The sequence below is a fragment of the Malaclemys terrapin genome, chromosome 1 (assembly GCF_027887155.1).
Source record: "Malaclemys terrapin pileata isolate rMalTer1 chromosome 1, rMalTer1.hap1, whole genome shotgun sequence".
In the NCBI taxonomy this organism is placed as follows: domain Eukaryota; kingdom Metazoa; phylum Chordata; order Testudines; family Emydidae; genus Malaclemys; species Malaclemys terrapin.
Genome location: NC_071505.1, coordinates 267,095,821 through 267,115,674, shown reverse-complemented (window position 1 = coordinate 267,115,674; position 19,854 = coordinate 267,095,821). Strand labels below are relative to the sequence as shown.

Here is a 19,854-nt window from a genome sequence, read left to right as displayed (position 1 = left end):
GAATGCAAATACATTCATTACAATTTCTCCTATATTTTTGTCTATTTCATGGTGACTAGAAAAACCTTCCCTTGAGAATACTAGTCAATCTATGTACAAGAGTTTATATATTTTCATGCTCTGCCAATTGTTCTGACTCTAGAGGAAGCTCATTGTAGGATTAAGACCAGATTTCTGCTCTGAGGCAAGGCATCCTTATTGTTGCTTGTAAAAATAAATTTGACACTCAAGCAATAGTCCATTTTAGAGTCCATTTTCAATCACTTGGAAAAATAACAAAAATTACTGTCACTGGTTGTAAAACTGAGGTGAAATCCAAGAAGGTAGATATGTGGAAGAGATTATGGACTAAATCCTGCCCTGGCTAGATTAGCAAGGGAGGAAACGAAGACTGACTTCATTGTAGTTTGGGATTTCCTTTCTTTTCTGTTCACTTTCTTTTACAGGTACCTAATCTTTAAGCTTTTTGTTGTATTATGTGTGTGCATAGGCGCCGACTCCATGGGTGCTCCATGGCTGGAACACCACGGGGAAAAAATGCTGGGTGATGATCACCCACCGGCAGCCCCTCAACCAGTTTCCCCCAGTGCCTCCCACCAGTCAGTGGCTCCGCGGATCTACGCCTCCTCCTCTCTCCCTGCACTTCCCACCCACTGCAAACAGCTGTTTTGCAGCATGCAGAAGGAGCAAAGACGCAGCATGCTTGGGAGAGGGGTGGAACTGAGCAGGAAGAAGCGGAGCAGGGATGGGAAGAGGCAAGGCGGGGGTTGATGGGGGGGGGAAGAGGCAGGGCGAGGGTAGAGTGGGTCAGAACCAGGAGTTGAGCACCCCCCGGCACTTTGGAAAGTCGGTGCCTGTGTGTGTGTGAACTAGAAATGGCATGTTTTTTAAAATGAAAGTTTAGATTCTGATTTCATCATGGGACTTCAGGACCAAAGTACTTCATGTACCAAAGTACTGGCATGAAGGCCCTGATCCTGTGCCATTAAAATCAAAAGGAAGTTTTGCTATTAACTTTACTGGGAATAGAAGAAGATCTATATTGTCTCTGCCTTACCATTGTCCAGCCTGTCTCCAGTAGGACTATTCAACGTGTGTAAAGTTAAACCTGTGTATAAGGTTTGAAGAAGACAGATCTGGGACTGACGTGGCATTTTCACAGTTTTTTAATTACTTTTAATTAATTTGTTTTAAAGCTGATCAACATTTTTGAAATCTTAATGAAAAACAACCAAAAACTTTACATATTTTTCCATTTATTAGCCAGCTCTAATTTGTTCTGTACTGTTTGTTTAATCTTCACTTGAATTAGCAGCCTTTACAGTAATTGAACAAATTTTCTGCTAAATTATTTTACGATTCTTTGTTTTTATTAAAATACCAGGCTTCTACTGTGCCTCATGGAAGAAAAGCTCTGTGTACTGTTTGGTGTAAGTCTGAGTGATGGTTAAGGTCTGCATTCTCATCCTGGAAGGCACAGTCCCCTCAGAAAGGAGATTCAGGGGATTCGTGACCACTCTCATTTCTTTATGGCTACATGGGAGCAGGGGCTTGAAACTTTTTTCTGTTGTTAAAAGTATGGAACAGGATGAAAACTAGTTGGTTAGATTTGTCTTTAACAGAAATGCAAAGATTTTTCCTGGACCACTTCTGATTGTTTGTTTAACCCACTTCCTGCCCAGGCCAGTTCCCCAGAATTTCAGGCAGTCTCTAGCTCAGTTTCTTCAGATGTTCTTCACTGCCTGTCTCCATTCTCCAGCCAATCCATGTTTTCTAGCACCACCCATCTCCACTCTGCAGCCAACTCTACTCCCTGGCTGTCTTTGTGTTTCTCCAGTCACTTGACTTCCTCAAGTGAGGTCTGTCATGAGGGGAGCCCTGCTCCATCCAACCATAGCAGATATACATTTGCTGAAGGAACATGTGTACCTGAGCTCAATGACTCCCCTTTTCTCTCCCTTTTCCTACCTCTCCATTATCTCATCCAGATTACCTGGGTTCAGTGCCCCACAACTCACCCAGTTCTGTCAACCCCTTCCAGAATCCTGGCAGTTTCTGATAAGTCCTTGACCCTTCAGCAATTCACAGTGGATAGCTGGAGTCCAGGAGCAGAGGACCTGCAAGAGGTCTATACCTCTGCCCACATGAAAGCCAGACAGTGCTATGACCAGCCTATTTAACCTTTTCAGGGTGGAGCCTCCCTTAAAGTCTCCCTAGACCTTGGTGGGGTGAATAGATAACAAAGCAGAGGTGGGGGTAGCTGTGGTTTTGTAGAATGAGCAAGTGGGGATCAGGGTTGTTTGAAGGAGTTATTGTGGGTGGAACATTTTGTTGGTGGCAAGAAATTGGTGGAGCGTTGCATGAGAGTGGTGTAGAAAGAACATTGCAGGGGATATGGAGAGAGCCTAGGGGTGTTAAAAGGCATTTGGTTGGGGGAATATTGTGGGAGATGGGAGGGATGGAACTTGGATAGCTGGCATTTTCTGGAGACCTCTCCTACAGACCCAGGAGTCTTAGTTGGCTTAATTAGTCCCCGACAAGACTATTTAGGCTCATTGAGGAGTAACTAGACCATTTAGGCTTCCTGAGGGAGTAGATCCCAGCAAGGAGCTTCAAGACCAGGCCATTTGTAGAGAGGAGAGGTGAGATATTGTGAATAGACGGCCATGGAAGGGAGAAGGGAGAACTGAGCAATGAATGAAAGGAGTCAGGGAGAGTTTGAACTATGGTGGGGCAAAGGGGATGGAAGTAAGTGATGGAGGAGTTCTGGGGAGTTTGAGGGACCACTGAGTAAGGTTACACAAGACAGCTTACAAAAATGCTAACTTGAGTGTGTATCTTTGTGTAAAGACTCCCTTGAAAGGGATCTATTTAAAACCTACGATTTTATTATTGTTTTCTGTTTTTTTTTTAAAAAACCTCACTGTTTTTTTCCCTGTGTTTGAACAAGCAGATCAAATAACACATGTGCCAATTTGTGAATGTGAAGTGTATCATGTCCTGAAAAAACAAAAACCACTTCAGCAAAACTTTTAAAAGTGCTAATTTGTGATTAAAGTTTTAGTGAAGAGTGGATAATGTCAGTTACACTTTAGTTATTATGAGTGTTTTGTTAGGGAGCAGAGTTAAGGTGGTGTGGTGCTGGTTTTTATTTTGTTCAATGATCTATCTGTGAATTGGGAGTTAAGGTTGGGTCAGAAAGTCTTTATGGAAATCATTATTTTAGGTAACAGTATACCGATGTTCCAATCTGGTCTCATCATCTCAAAAAGTTAGAGCAGAAATAGAGAGGGTAAAGTGACAAATGTTGAGGGTGATTACAAGCTTGGAAAAGCTCTTATACGAAGAAAGATTGAAAAGATTGGGGCTGTTTATTTTAGAGAGAGGTGAATAAAAGGTAACATGATAAAGATATGCAAAATTAATGAATGGCATAGAGAATCTACTTTGGGAGCTTCTTAATCCTTTATCATGATATAAGAACAAGGAGACATTGAATGAACTTGAGTGCAATTTAAAACCAATAAAAGGAAATGCTTTTCCAGACAAAACACAATTAGTCTGTGGAACTAATTGCCACAATATATAATTGAGGCAAATAGTTTAGCAGGATTTTAAAAAGGGTTAGATGTTTATATGGGTAACATGATTATCCAAAATTACAGTAAGAAATGAAAAGTAACCAAGAGTTTCAGAAGTGATATAAACTCTCATGCTCCAGGGCATAAGCCAACCTCTAATTAATAGAGGTTTGGAGAAACTTTCCTTGTGTAGAGGTTATCTCATAGTTGTGTTTCGTAGACTTTCTTTCACCTCCTCCTGAAGCAAATGGTACTGGCCACTTCAGGAGACAGGATACTGGACTAAATGGATCTCTGGTATTATAATTCTTAGGTTTCTATGTTTTTGTATCTTAGCTTCTGATTTCCATATTTCAAGGACAGACACCAAAGGGAAGGACTTGCTTCTAACATATAACTGCAAAGGCCTGGGTCCTGCAAATACATATGCGCTTTGATTAGTTCTATTGACTTCAGTGGGACTATTCACAGTAAGTAATGTTAAGCATGCCTGTATGCCCATGCAAGACTGGGCTAAAGTACGTGCAATCATTTAAAAGTATATTAGGCCATGTCTACACTCCAGAGTCAAGTTGACTTATGTTGACAATCATAAACCACTGTAATTACATCGCTTGTGCATGTTCCTTGTGTTGGCAGGGTGCGTCCACAGTTGGTGCTCTAGCACTTACAGATAGAGCAGTGCACCATGGGTAGCTATCCCATTGTGCAGATCACCACCTTCCTCTGCTAGGAGTTTTGGGAGTGGATCGTAGTGTATAATGGGGGAGGGATCACCGCCACATAATGCAGTTTTCTCCATCCCATAATTCCAAGGGCTTCCAACTACATTTCGTGCCATTTTTCAACTGCTTCTGTAAACTTTGTGTGCAGCTGATCCTGCAGTATTTCATGAGCTGTAAACCTGAACAGGAATCCATGCTGCCTGTCCTGCTGTGTGGCATGGAAAGAAACAATTCTAGATTGATATTGGCATTCATGGAGCAGCTGCACATGGTGGACCGTCGCTATTTGGCTCGGGAAACAAACACTAAGCGGTGGGATCTGATTGTGATGTAGGTCTGGGATGCTGAGCAGTGGTGGTAGAACTTTCATATTGCAAAGCCACTTTTCTTGAACTCTGTGTGGAGCTTGCCCCCGCCCTGTGGTGCAATGAGACCTGCCGTAACAGTGGATGTGTGGCAATTGCTGTGTGGAAGCTGGCAACTCCAGATTGCTAATGGTCAGTTGCGAATCAGTTTGGAGTTGGAAAGTCCACTATGGGGGTTGTGGTGTTGCAAGTGTGCAGAGCCATTAATCGTCTTCTACTACGAAGGACTGTGACTGTGGGCAATGTACAGGACATAGAGGATGGCTTTGCAGCAATGGGATTCCCTAACAGCAGTGGGGCAATAGATGGCATGCATATTCCAATTTTGGCCCCAGACCATCTTATGGTGGAGTACATCAACAGAAAGGACTTCTTCTCTATGGTACTGCAGGCACTAGTGGATCACCGGGGTCATTTAATTGACATCAGCGTTGGGAGGTCAGGGAAGGTGCATGACTTACACATCTTCAGGAACACTGGCTTGTATAGAAAGCTGCATGCAGGGACTTTCTTTCCAGACCAGAAGATTCCAATAGGAGATATGGAAATGCACATAGTGATGCTGGGAGACCCAGCCTACCCCTTACTCCCGTGGCTCATGAAGCCATACACTGGAAACCTTGACAGCAGCAAGGAGTGCTTCAACAACAGGCTCAGCAGGTGCAGAATGACCATAGAATGTGCATTTGGCAGATTAAAGGGTCACTGGTGCTGCCGTTTTGAGAGGTTCGACCTCAATGAGGAAAATATTCCCATGGTCATAGCAGCCTGCTGTGCTCTGCATAACATTTGTGAAGCCAAGGGGGAAACATTTCCCCAGGGGTGGAGCACTGAAGTGGATTACCTGGCGGCTGATTTTGAGCAGCCAGACACCAGCACTATTAGAGGGGCTTATTGAATCAGGGAGGCTTTCAACAATGATCCTCAGTAATGTGTCTGTCTGTAATGAAATGAGCCAGACATTGTTTACTTACCACATTGAATGACGCTTGTAATGATTCCTGCCTGAGCATTAATTGTAGTCAGCAAATGTGCTGATTGCCACCATGTATAAATTTCTGTTGCAGCCACCTTGTGTAGGTCACAAATAAAGAATTATGGTCTTTGTAAGCCAAATTTTTTATTAAACAGCAATACAGACATTAACATTTCTTACAAGGGACATGACAGTGAGCAGCACCCTCTGAAGTGAGGATCTCACAGCTGTGTGAAAGTCTAGCTGTTTTTATGGAAAATGTCCCTACGGGTGCAGTGCAAGGGGTACTGCAATGGGCCAGGAACATGAGAGAAATGTGTGGGAGGAGCTTGGAGAGGGCAAGGAAGGCAGTTCTGTATGGGCTGCAGGGGGAGTTGAGCACACATGTGTTCTGCCTGCAGTGCAATCAGGTACCTCAGCATCTCTCTTTGGTCCTCCATGAGCTTTATTATCCACTCCTGACCCAGTATTATCCGCTCCTGGCCCTGTGTCTTCTCCTGGCAATCCATTTCTAGTTTGTGGTTTATAGTCTCTCTCCACACTCTGTGCTCACTATCACCCTCATCTGATGATTGCAATACTTTGCAAAACATGTTGTCCTTACTCCTCCTCCTTTGCCTCCTTATCTGACAGAGGTGTTCCACCAGTGTGTAGGAGCTGGCCCTCAAGGGCACATCTGCATAAACAAAAGAAACAACACAGAGTCAGTATTGTGTGTGCACTCACGGCCTTAAATCATAAAAGTTACATACACCTATGTCTCACTTTCCCTTGGCAAGCACGGTGAGAGCACTAAACATGGCGTGTTCAGCCTGGGGATGCAAGACAGGACAAAGGGTCTGGGTGGTTTCAGAATGGGATCAATACAGGTGCCTATAAACACTATTCTGAATACTGGCACCATTTTCCACAGGCAAAGGCGATCAAAGCTGAAATCACACTTCTGAGAGTAACCGAAGATGCAAGGGTGCATCTCCTGCATGCATGCGGCTTCTGACTGGGTCTGTATGCTGCTCACTGTGTGCTGCTTTGGTTCCTTCAGAAGTAATTGCTGATTGGCATGGCAAAGTTTCCTACAATGGGGGAAGAAACAAAGCAGCTCTGCCAAGAAATTTTAAGCAGAGGATTGCAGAGTATCTGCAGGAAAATTTCCTAGAGATCTCTATGGAGGATTCCTGGGAGATCTCAGTGTGATTAACAAACTTTGCCGCAGGGCCCCCACTGTGTAGCTACACAGGGGAATGTGAAGCAGATGCAAACAGTATCTAGTGTTGTTAATTTCGATCCCTTCTCCCATGTGCACCATATAACAAAATTAAGGACACCTCAACCTCATGTAACTGCACTATCAAAGCAAAATGAGTGATCCCCTCTCCTGCTACAGGCACGCCAGAGCTGGATTGCTGGGATTGGCTAGACCCCTCTGAAGCCAAAAAGAGGTCCTGGCTCGCCACACCACTGACAAGCCTGTCGCCTATCCCACATCCTCCTCCAACTCGACCTCTTTGTCCACCACTTCATCCTCAGGGTTGACTCTGCTAGCTGCTGCCTCCTGTCCCTCTGAAGTATCCACAGGATTCTTGGCAGTGCAGGTAAGGTCACTGCTGAGGATGGCGTGCAGCTCCTTGTAGAAGCGGTGTGTTTTTGGCATCGCATCGGAGCGATGGTTGGCCTCCTTTGCCTTCTGATACGCCTGCCTCACCTCCTTGATCTTAGCCCAGCACTGCTGCTTGTCCCTTTCATGCCCCTTCTCATTCATATCATGAGCAATTGGATCAGAGTTGCGACTGCATAGCCTCCTCTCCCCACAAACCCAGAAGATCCAGCAACTCTAGTGTACTCTAGGTGGGAGTGTTATGCTATACAAAGCACATGGGATCTTTTCAGGGAGAAAAGAGAAATACGCCGCATTTATTGAAAATACAACAGTTAGCATATGCTTCTCTCTCACACATACACATACACATACACACACACACACACACACACACACACACACACAGAGTCCTGCCACTTGCTGTTTATAGTTACCAGTCTGTTGTAGCTTGAGTCAATCTAATGGCCAGTTAGATTGAGCATGAGTGAGGAGCTGGGCTCAGTCGGTCGCAATCTGATGCTCCGAGGCTTTGCAGGACTGAACCCAGAGTTCCATGGCAAAACACCCCAGCTTTATAGTTGTAAATTCACATTTGAGTCCAGGCATTTTGCAATGTCATCCTGTAAATATTAGTCCTTAAGTGGTGTTAATCTTGGGGTTTTCTGCTGTTATCATTTGATGGTTATTGTCAGGCTTCCCATCGTTATCTCCTATTTGTTGTCTTGCATTCAGGGGTGCCTGCCTCACTTCTGAGGTCGTCAATGCTGCTAACATGTTTAGCATCAGATACAATGGATGTTTTTTGATTGTCTCCTGTTTTTTCCAAGTCTCTCACTTTTTCTTGACCATCTGGACATTTGTGATGGCTTTCACACCTTATCTTTTCCTGATGCATGTATTCCTCATTCACACAAACAATCTCTTACAGAAACCTTCAAAGGTATACAGACAGCAGTATTTTATATTCAACAGAATACATTGTAAATTAAGCCTTGCTAAAACTTATAACTAAAACAATTCACATTGAAGCTTCAGACCCTCAACATTCCTCTAATCTCCTTAACATAGATACAATACAAGATCCTGTCTTTTACTTACTAAAACCTTAAAACAAAGAAATGTATATTTAACTAGAGTGCCTAATTTGTAATACAGATAGGAAACCATAGTAGACAATATAATTTATCCTAAAACAAAAGGGTGACCATAGTCAGTCATAAGGATTGTTCTGGTCTGTCATTCCTTTCTGCTATTCAAAATGGGTGGCTGGCAGGATGAAATCAAATCATACATTAATTCTCATAGTACAATTATAAAATCCTGCTCCTACAGGAGTGTGTTTGTTGTGGAAAGCTGGCATGGTCAGCTGGGAAGATGTGATGTGAGCTGTCCACGCTGAGCAAACAGGAAGTGGAATTTCAAAAATTCCTGGGGCTTTAAAGGGGGAGTGGTGCATGCCTGTGTACCTGGCTGCAAGGCAGAAGAGTAGAAACTGCTTACTAGAGCAGTGTTGGACACCTCCTGGAGGCCAGTTAGGGTGACCAGATGTCCTGATTTTATAGGGACAGTCCCGATTTTTGGGTCTTTTTCTTATATAGGCTCCTATTACCCCTCACCCCCTGTCCTGATTTTTCACACTTGCTGTCTGGTCACCCTAAGGCCAGTTAGGGTGACACAAGTAAGTGGAGTGTCTACGCTGACACTGCATCTCTCAGGCTTTGTCGCAAAAAGCTCTATGACGTTCATCAAGGTGGTTCTATGATGTCAGCATAGCAGGAGAGTTAAATTGGCTGGAGGAGTATTGTTGTGTGTACACATCCACTGTTTTGTCAACCAAACCTGACTTTTGTTGACAAAACTGTGTAGTGTAGACAAGGCCTTAGAAAACAGCTTGGAGAAATAGAGTAAGCAGATTAGTTGAAGACCTTTGCCACCTCAATATGTGTTCAAAAGCTTCTATCTCTTATTTCACAGACTCACTTGTCAATTTAAATGTGTATACCTAAACTCTCAAGTAATTGCTTACAATAGACCCATTCCCATAAACTTCACTTAGCTAAAACTCTTATTGACTTCAGTTCCTGAATGAGGACTGCAGGGTCAGTCTCACCGTGAAAAACATTTTACAAAATAAGGAACAAATTAACTACTTCTTGACTTTATTTTCAGTAATGCACTTTACAGCTACCCACTCTAATATCCCTGGCTGTAGGTCTGAGTTAAATTTCAGAAATATAGCTGGGATGTACATGGTCTGCATTCAAAGCCCATTGCAGTCAATGTTTATTAACTTCAGTGGATTTTGCATCAGGCCATATTACAGTAACAAATATAGAAAATGTAAATGAAGCTCTGAGGAAATGAAAAAAGCCACACTCAATATTCTGTAAGTGGGCTATGTAAAATAAAGTGTTTGTGCTATTTTACACGTTCTTTACTATAGTAACAGTAAAGGACTGATAAAGAATCTGGGCACCCAACTCTTATAGAATTTCAGCCCACCCTACAGACCTTTTAGAATACCTGTTTTTCATCCTTGAGAATTTTATCTTTAATAAAATTTATGATTCTTGTACACTAGTGTATGATGGATGAACGTGTTGTAGAATTGTTTGCTTCTTTGGGTATGTTCACACTGCATTGTAAACCCGGGTCCGTGAAACCCGGGCTGTGGGCTTGCGTTTCCAAGCCTTCCCCTTGATCATCCACACTGAATTGTAAACCTGGATTTACAGTTGCTGGACCTGGGTCTCAGAGCTGTGCTAATGCATACATACTGCACAACACAGACCTTCTGACTTAGGTTTTCAGCTTGAGCTGCATCCACACTGCAAAATGGCAGGGCTTGGATCTGCATCACAGTGCCTTGGGTTCTGACCCAACCCCCTAGAAGAGTCCTAGAACCTGGTCCCCAAGTGCTTTCTGACCCGAGTTAGGCTGATTTGTGTATGGCTGGAAGGGGGGGCTTGGGTTTACACCTGAGTCAGAGCCCAGGCTTAGAGTGCAGTGTAGACATGCCTTTCTTTTAAATTTTATCAATTTCTTTTTTGGACTTTATTTTAAGATAGGTGTTTTTTACTGTGTAAACTGAATTTACAAACTATCAATGAGAAAAGTGGGGGAGGGAGAAAGAGAATGTGAACTCAACATTACCTGTCACACAACAGGGCCTGATACAAAGCCCACCGAAGACTTGAAGACTGTTGTGACTTGGATGGCCTTTGGATCAGGCCCTCTTGACTAATGTGTATTGTTTTCATGTTCTTCCTCCCCTTCTCTCATTGATAGCAAATATTAATTTTGAAAAATATAAAGATATAAAACTAATTAAAATGTCAATCATTCCTTTTATTAACATTTCCTTTACTGTGTAAACAGTAACGTGTAGCAGGGTTTGGTGTTCATACTGAACATCCAAACATCTTGGACCAAATTCATCCGTGCGGTAAATGCATTAAAGTCAGTGGAGTTCAAGAAGTATGAATTTGGCTCCTTGATTGTATTGTGGGTGTCTTCAACATACATGCAATGTGAGTAATGTGTAGTTACACATGCTGAAGTGTCTGTGCTTATTAAATTTGATTCTAACCCACTGATTTCTGTGTTGGTGAATTTAGGTTTTTAAAATTGCAATATTTCCTAATATTGTCATTTTCACTTTCTGTGTTACACTGGAAATGTCCGAGTGAAGAAAATAATTTGTTTCTTTGTTTCTCTGATACTTTCATTCTTCTGTCAGAGTACACAAACAAAACATAGAATTAAAATGCTCAGCAGCATAAATCATCATCTTCAGATAAGTAACAGTAACTCATAAGCAGACTGATTTCCAGGTGAGCAGTCATGAATGCCTGCAACACACGTAATTTCAAATGCATTTAAACCTTATTGCACAAACAGATTTTTATTTTTATTCTCACCACTGGGTGCACATAAGCTGTCTGCAAAGGGATTTCTAATCTTCAGCTTCATATGTTTATACGGGTATATTCATATGAAATATTACTTTTTTAATGTTGATAAACCTTTGGGTGGTATGCATAAAACCCTGCAGAGTATAAGCATTGGGCCAGATTCTCCTAAGTGTGTTCTTTGACATGTATAAATTATATATAGGCCCTAGGGATCCAAGTTCAGTTGGATTACTACTGCTTACTCCCCTCCAGGGTTTTTATCAGGAAAGGGATGATATCATTTCAGTGGGCAGCTATATAGGAACCATTGGAAGAGGTGGTTGAAGCAGAGACACTGTTTGCGGGCAAATTGTCTGCCTCTGGGGTGAGACTAGCACATGACAATGCAACCCTGAGTCAAATCTGACCCACTGAGTTCGGTCATATCCATCAGAATTAGGAGATGACAGGGAGATCATCTGTCATTACAAAGGTATCTTCTCCTAGATGTGCAATAAGTTCTTACTATGGACCAGATTCTGACACATTTACTCACACTGAGTAATAGCACCTTACTCCAGGAGTAGTTCCTTGCTACTTGATGGGTATGTAATTACTCAATGCAAGTGACATTGGTAGAATCTGGCTATAAAAGTTAAAATGTTATTTTTTAAAAAAAGGAATGTTAATTGCATAATGTATTTGTTTACATTGTGACTGAGGCATAAGCTAAATCTGAGGACCATGTTGCAAATCTAGGAGAAATTGTCTTTGCAGTGATATATAAAATTATCTTCAACTTCCAATAGTCTAGGAGAATTTCTATTCATATCTAGATTCAGAATCCTGAAATAATGATTACTGTGGATTTATAAACAGTTTACAACTTCAGATTCTAGTTTATTTAATAAGACAAGAAACGACTGAGTGTACATTTTGTTGGCAAGCAAACCGAATAAAAAAATGACTAGATCTCATGAAACCAAACCATCTGCTAGTATCAATCTGTAATCTGGTGTTTCTCCCTTTGGAAACACTGGTTACTAGCACTCTTTTGTACAGCTAACTTTTCCTCAGGTGCCTTTATTGAATTGATCTATAAAAGTAATAACTATGTATTCTCTGTGCGCTTTTACAAAGACGTGAACTGCTGCCTGTAATCCCTTCAGTCTAATATCGATATGAAAGGATACCAACATCTGGTGAAAAGATTGTAGCTGTTAAGGCTTGTAAATTGTAATTTAAAAAAAAATGGCTTTAGGTAACCTCAAGCTAGAGTATAAAGGCAATATGGAATCTACATTGGCAAACAAGAAACCCATGATATAAAAGTGTTTTGTTAATATGTGGAGAGAAAAAATGTTAATTAGCATATGTTTGTTACTTTATCCAATAGCAGTTTTATCACTTAAAGGGGACACTTTAGAATTAGGTTAATCTTTGAAATAATTCACATGGTTAACTGTATGACTTTGTTTAATTACATAGCCAGATGCATCTAGCCCAAAATGAATTTGATTTGAGACACTATTTATAGGCACTTTAATTCTATTATATAGGAAGCCGTTTACTTCGATTTTAAACAATTTGAGTGTGAATTTACAACACTCATAACAAAACATATAATTTACAAATTTTGAATTTTTTTTACATTTTAGAAATGTTTCTAGGAAAACAGTAGGTTGGTAGTTAGAAATTAATAGATGGGAAAACAGAAAATATTGAAAATCTAGCACTGCCCCACCGCCTCGGTGTGTTTATATAACCAGACTTTTCTTAATCAGAAAGAAAATAGTTTTTTTTTAATACATCAGAGATTAAAGTTTTCTCCTGGACACAATGTAATTAGTAGACCTTAAGACGTCCAAAATCCATCTGTTAGCAAAACCTTCACTCTGACTAGAATTGCACACATTTTATCACAGGTTAAGACAGCAGAGGGCTCCCTTGAGTTTTCTTTGGTGTACCTAAAGCTGTAAACAACTACCCTGCATTTCTGAGACGCAAACCGGGAGCTTTTTATGTCTGATCTCTGGAGTAGGAAACACACCTTCCCTTTTCGTACGCCACGGCAAAAAATTTCAGATTTAGAGTGACAAACTGAATTATCTTCACAAGTTTCGATGAAGCTCTGTTTGAAAGAGAGTCGACAAAGTGAGCTGTAATTGTCGATCACGTAGTGTTTTAGAAAGGACCTTCCACAGAAAGGAATATGGATCCCATGCATTCAGAATCGCAGTTGTTAAGGCAATTCGTCTGGCTAAATCACGGGGCAACGCTGTGGCAATTAAAGATAGATGGTAGTGGGGGGTCGGGGGTCCTTGCTTTTTTCCCGTCGTCTAGCGCATCTGTTTTCCCTACTTACATAAACAACCACGATCCTTTTCTTTTTGTCCTGGCACTTCCAACAGCAAGGGAAACGCCCCACTTTTTAAATGCTGAAGTTCAGCACTTAGTCTGGTTTCATTGTCCTGTCGCAGGACGGCGTGGTTCCATTAGAAGAAGACAATGTGGACTAACCCCTCAGCCTTGAAAGAATCTGAGAAAGGGAAGTAATTTTAGACAACGTCCGTTATACAGCGTGAAAACAGAAAGTTGAAGGCAAAATTAAGACAAAATCAAATTAAAAACTCCTCTGATTGCATTAGTTAGGGTAATTGTAGCGATTTTATGGAAGTTGCTGCACTGTTGAAATCGCCAGACAGAAAATCCAATCTGAATGATTTAGCTGAATCTGTTTAGAGCCACTCTGAAATAAAATAGAATTAAAACGTGTTATCCAGATCTAATTGAGCGTGTACTCCTCCGAGTTGCTCCAGCTTTACCATAATATGTGTGTAAGGGAGATGCTTCCATAAGCTTTTGCCCTCGATATGAAAATAGTCCTTTGTAGATTAAAGGATTTAGGGAACTAATGGTCGAAACTGGAGCAACTGAACTATCTGCTCAAATAACTGAGCATGTTAAGCTTTATACTGCGAAGTGATATATTTTGCAAGGGAGTGTTTAAGCTTCAAAACGTGGGAAGGAGGACTAGTAAAATAACACGTTTTTAAGTGTGTATATATAATGGAGATACACACACAGAGACCTGTGCATAAAATGTATTTAACTATATACACGGTACAGTAACTGTAAGGTTTAACCATTATAGGAGTTAGCTCGACCAAAATCCATGCTTGCAGAAAAGAGGATAATAATGACTGTGAAACCCATTGTGTCGTCTTATTTGTTTAGTTACTTCAGCTTGTAAACTCCTTGGGGAAAACTTCTTGGATCTTCTGTACCTGGTACATATTGTCAGTGCAAAATAGCGAACACATCCACAGTTTATAAAAAAAAAAAAAAAATTGCCCATTAGGGGCGCGATCAATACATCTCCCGGTCGCCCACATACAGGTGTTTGTAGGCGCAGCATTGAATGCATTCAGTGGTTATAAAGCCCTGTAGACTAGCTGGTTTATCTTCTCGGTTAAAAGTATATTGGTTGTATTATTTCTCTCTGAGACAAAGAGCGTGTGTCGGTTTTAGTTGGAAGGTTCCCTAAGATGCGTAGGCGTGTTTCCGTCTAACCAGCTCTAAATCATTCACACGCCCAGTGGTTTTTTTACGACGGGAATCGGCTTGCCTAGCAACCTTTTCCAGGTCGTGTCTGATGGGCAGTCTGGAATATTTGGGCTTTCACTTCCAAACTCCAACTAGCTAGAGAAAAAGGAAATCATGATGGGTCCCACTCGGGTGGGTCTTGGGAGCCATAGATCTGTGTGCACCCACCGGAGCAGAAAGCTCGTCTCTCTTTCCATCCCTCCGCACGTGGCTGGGGATTCACATTCAACTAAAGCAGCTTTGCGTTCAATACAGAACGAAGGGCTGGAGGAGGGTGAGGTTGAGCGTTTACATTGGACGCTCTATGACTTCTCCTTCGTTCCCTTTCCTCCCACACCCCCAACTTTCCCGGCTTTGGCCCAGGCTGCTGGAGGCACAAGGGGAAGTTGGGTTTGGTAGTTTGTGTGTGTGGCCGCTATTTGCTGTCACCCTGCTCGCTAACTTCCCTCCGGATTATCGCGTTCACACCATGTCTGTGCTGCTGCAGCTGGCAGAGAGGCGAAGGGGTCTTTTTATACCACGTGCGTTCGCCCTCCCCCTGCGCTGGCTCCCCCTCCCTCATGGTGTCACCATTGAAAAATGACGAGCCTGCCTCCACAAGGGAAGGGAGATCCCTGCAACTTTGAGCTGGCTGGGCGAAGTGGCGGAGCCACCGCTCCCCGCGCCAGCCGGCTCGGGACTGGGTGTGGGGAAAGGGACTGGCGCGCGCGCGAGACCCAGATCCAGCCTCCCCTGGGGCTTTGGTTGCGCCTGGGATTAGCCGCTGGGCAGCGCCTCGCCCTCCAACCAGAGCAGGGAGTTTGTGGAGAGCGGCGAGCGAGCCGCGCATTGCAATCAGGAAACCCCAGCTGGGAGCAGAGCCGAGGCGGCGGCTGCTGCTGGGGGATCAGTTAGAAACTAACAATTCTCCCCCCGCGCCCCGAAAATTGCCCCAGCCCCCTTCTCTGCCGGCTCAGGGCGGAGGGACTCGCAGCGGGGTGGGGTGGCACCGAGGCGCGGCTGTGATTGCCGCTCTCCCCCCGGAGCAGGAGAGCGCTCTCTCCAGATGCTGATTTCTGAAGCACTTGGCAGGCACCAGCCAGGAGCCTGGAGGCGGCGGCTGTAGCGGCGGCAGCAATGGGAGCCGGCTGCTGAGGGGCGGCCAGCCGAGCGGAGCGCCCAGCCCCGCGCCGGAGCCCGGGCAGGTGGCACCCGCGGCGGGGGGCCCATGCGGTGACAGCGCCGGGCCGCGGGTGCCCCCTGGGTGCAGTTGCGGCTGGAGGAGCCGGAGGAGGGTCTCGCTTGTCCGTGGCGCCCGGGGATGGGTCCCCGCCGCGGCTGAGCCCCAGCGCCCGCCCAGTCCCTGTCTCCGCTCCGGCCGGCCAGTGAGCCGGGAGCCGCCTGCCGGGAGCAGCCATGGCCGCGGCCATCGCCAGCGGCTTGATCCGCCAGAAGCGGCAAGCGAGGGAGCAGCACTGGGACCGGCCCTCGGCCAGCAGGAGGCGGAGCAGCCCCAGTAAGAACCGGGGGCTCTGCAATGGCAACCTGGTGGATATTTTCTCCAAGGTCCGCATCTTCGGGCTGAAGAAGAGAAGGTTGCGGCGCCAAGGTGTGTGTGTGTGTGTGTCTGCCCCTGTCTCTGTCTGTCTGTCTGCCCCCGGGAGTGGGGACAACCTGTAGCGAGCCACTGCCGGCCAGCAGCTGGGCAAGTTACACGCGGCAAACTCTGTGCTGGGCTGGCGGCTAATGCAATCTCCCAGCTAGCGCCTGCCCCAGTCCGGCTCTCCGGGCGCTTATGTTCCCTCGCTAGCTCCGTGATCTCCTACCTAGTGCCTTGGGTGGAAAATACACACAGACATGTACACACTAGCTAGAGGAGATCGCAGAGCCAACAGTTCCCGGTGGTACAGTGTGATCTATCCAGCTGTTGGCCCGGGAAGTTTCTTACTCAGAGAATACGCCTCCTCAAGAATATAATGCACTATGGCACATAATAACACTTTCCCTAGGTGTTAGCTGTAGTAAATAGAGTATCCCCCAAATAGGCTTTAGGTGTGGTTTCCTCTTTACTTCCCTGTACTAGTTGCCTTCCTGGGTAATGCAAAGTCTTTTGTATTTCGCTCCCATTCACAAAGCGCCTTATAGGCAGCACTGAAATAGATGAGTAGTAGTTCAGATGTATGTTAATGCCCTGTACTGTTCAGGATGTAATGTATATAGAAAGGTTTCCTCAAACGCTAGTCTAGTCAGAAGAATAAAGCAACGCTCACAATTGATAGGTCCCCTGTTTAAACAACAACAACAACAACAACAAAAACATAAGCGACTTAGTGCTTTAGTTTTTACAAGGCAATAAAGGGTGAAAACAGTCTTTTAATTGAGGTAGTGATAGAGTTAAGTGTATTACGTGATGCTGTTAACTACTGGCTACATAACAAGGGCTTTAGTAACCACAGCCTATTAACCTTTTTTTAAAAGGACAAATAGTACAACGATTTGTACAGCTTCTAAATGGTCGGTGTCTGACAAAGCAACCTCAGCAAACTATCGTTAATGATTCGTTTCATTATGCTATGTGCTTCATTTTACACACAGTATAGGCACTCTGTTCTAGACTCCCATTCTTAATAGTTAAGTAGGAGAGAATCATTTTATTTCCAGTATTCTGAAAGTAGGAAGTGTATCATACTAGCATGTTTAAGGACCATGAGGGATATTATCACATACTGTGTACGCTGAAATTATATACATATATATTTTAACTGATTGTTAAGTTAGGGCCCCTAATATAAAGGATAAAATCTGTGGATTATTGTAGTTTCTTCCTGTAGATTACAGCATACTCAATAAATAGAGGTCTCCAAATTTACATTAGTAGCATGATTGCATTTTTTCAATGCTTTGTATTTAAAGCGTGTAAACAAAAGGATAAAACTATATAAAAAGACAAAGAACATTTATAATTATAATTTTTCTTAATTTTATTGCCCAATTAAAGAGTAATACTTCCAGAATTTAGAACCGGTGTTTACTTTATCTCATACTTATGCCCAGAAGGCAAATAGCTTTAAAACACAGGGATATTTTATAAAGGATGAAGATTTTAAATAAACATCTTCAAAAGCAAGGAGAATATCAGTAAAGATATTACAGTATTTGCTATTTACTATAATAAAAAACAAATTCTTTCTGAATAGATTAGAGAATGCTTCTTCCATCCTGTGCTGTAATATAGTGTATATAGTGTGTGGAAAGAAGTATCCTTCCATTTGAATTTGGTCTAGAGAGTTACAGTTGTTGGTAAACTATTTATATAGTTGATGAATAACTAAGACATAAGAATTTACCTGGTCTGATCCATCTTTCCTTTTCTTGCTGTAAATCATATTTGAAATAGCATCTTTTGATAGGATCTAACACATTTTATTTTGTATGGTTTTATTATTTGCAGCAGAATTATTTCTTATTCTTCAGTTGTCTCAAATACAGTGAAAAGAAGCAATAAAGATACAATAATCCCAGATTTCTTGTATTATTGTAGAATATAAGATAAATGTTGCCATTATTTGCGAAGTGGTATACAACTTGTCTTCTTATTTCTGAAAACTGATTTCTGAAATAGACTTTAAAAGTTAACATGGAGGCCGCATAAAATTACTGTACACTTCATTTTTGAGCATTTAGTGTGAGTTTATATTAATAAAATCTTTGTAGGCTTAATTTTTAGACTGAGTAATTTCTTAAATATAGATCTATAATTGACTTTTACCAAATAAATTCCATAATTGATTATTATAAAACAGACAATCTATCTTCTATAGTTGTTTGATGGAAACAAATTTACTAGGGCTTCCTTTAATACATTCACTTCCTGAAAGATCATTTTTGGCCAGTTCTGAGTTTCATACACTGGCAAAACTCTTATTGAATTCAGGGAGACTTGAGGATGATAACCACTTCACAGCATTAGATGCCAAGCATTTCCACAGTGAAGAGATGCCTCCAGCAAAGTTCTGTATTCGGCATCATGGATTTTTCATAGTGTATTTAGTAATGCTCCTGAAACTGATCATAATTCAACTAAATTGGAGTATAATCTAAACTCTAACTCATGTTAGCACTATTGGTTTCAATGGGAATATTTATTAGTGAAGGTTGCAGGATCAGGCCCTTTGTTTATGTCAATGTTAAGAGCTTTTTAAAGGCATATTTATCCAGTCATGCACCTTAACTGCACAGATTCATTATTCATCCATAAAACTTTATACTGAAAAAAATCATTTTTCTGTGTGTGAGTGTGGTGGCGGTGATGATGCATAAGGTACCTGTGGATTCAAAGTTACATACAAGAAGTAGATAAAGCGGGGAGAGAGAAAGAGTGGAAAGTGGAGGGCAAATTTCATCATTTATATATCTTGTGGCATAGAAAAAATTAGAATATGTAATTGTGAAACAAATATGCAGTTCATTCTGTTCATTGATTAAATGATCATTATACGAAGCAGAAAATCAAGAGTTCCATTACTATTTGTCTGATTCGTCAGAATATATGGCCATCGGTCATCATATTGTTCATTGAAACTTATTGTTGAGACATGAAATAAGAGCAAAATGTGATAAATTTCCAAAAATCTGTTGTCAGATGTGTGCAATGGGAATTTTACAAATAAATCTTATCTAAATGATGTACGAAGTGTCATGAGAACAAAGAGTGAAAAATGAGCCAGTAGAGATGTGACAAGTGGACTCCTTGGATTGCTCATGCATGATAATATCAGAATAGAAGTATGCAACAATTGTTCATTATTTATTGATAGAGAAATCTAGAGTACATCACTCATTCCAAACAAAATGTAACTCTGATACTTGCAAAGAGGTTATATACACAAAACAAAAGTCCATACATCTTTGAAGTTAACAGACAGCTGAGAGAGATGCTGCTTTTTTCCTAAAATGCCTGTTGATACTGCTTCTTGGTTGGCTGGTGCTGATCTGTGAAAAAATTATGTGATTCTGAAGCTATTAAAAGCTAGATATCCTCTATTGTATTGGTGCTTCTCTATAGTTGTTTAATTTTCAGTCCAGGGTTACCCCTTTATGGACATATTGTAGTAGTATATATTATAAAGATA

General features: G+C 42.2%; 1 protein-coding gene across 2 annotated transcripts in view; it reads left to right on the top strand.

Moving 5' to 3' along the window:
- FGF14 (fibroblast growth factor 14) overlaps window positions 1-19,854 on the top strand; it is a 636,316-nt gene that overhangs the window by 399,898 nt on the left and 216,564 nt on the right. Inside the window, exon 1 of one of the 2 annotated variants that reach the window (XM_054012867.1) lies at window positions 15,723-16,331. The exons of the other annotated variant lie outside the window; for it this stretch is intronic. Coding sequence (XP_053868842.1) covers window positions 16,139-16,331 — 193 coding nt within the window. The 5' untranslated portion in view covers window positions 15,723-16,138. Of the gene's footprint in view, window positions 1-15,722; window positions 16,332-19,854 lie in introns of those variants that run through there. 2 annotated transcript variants of the gene reach the window in all.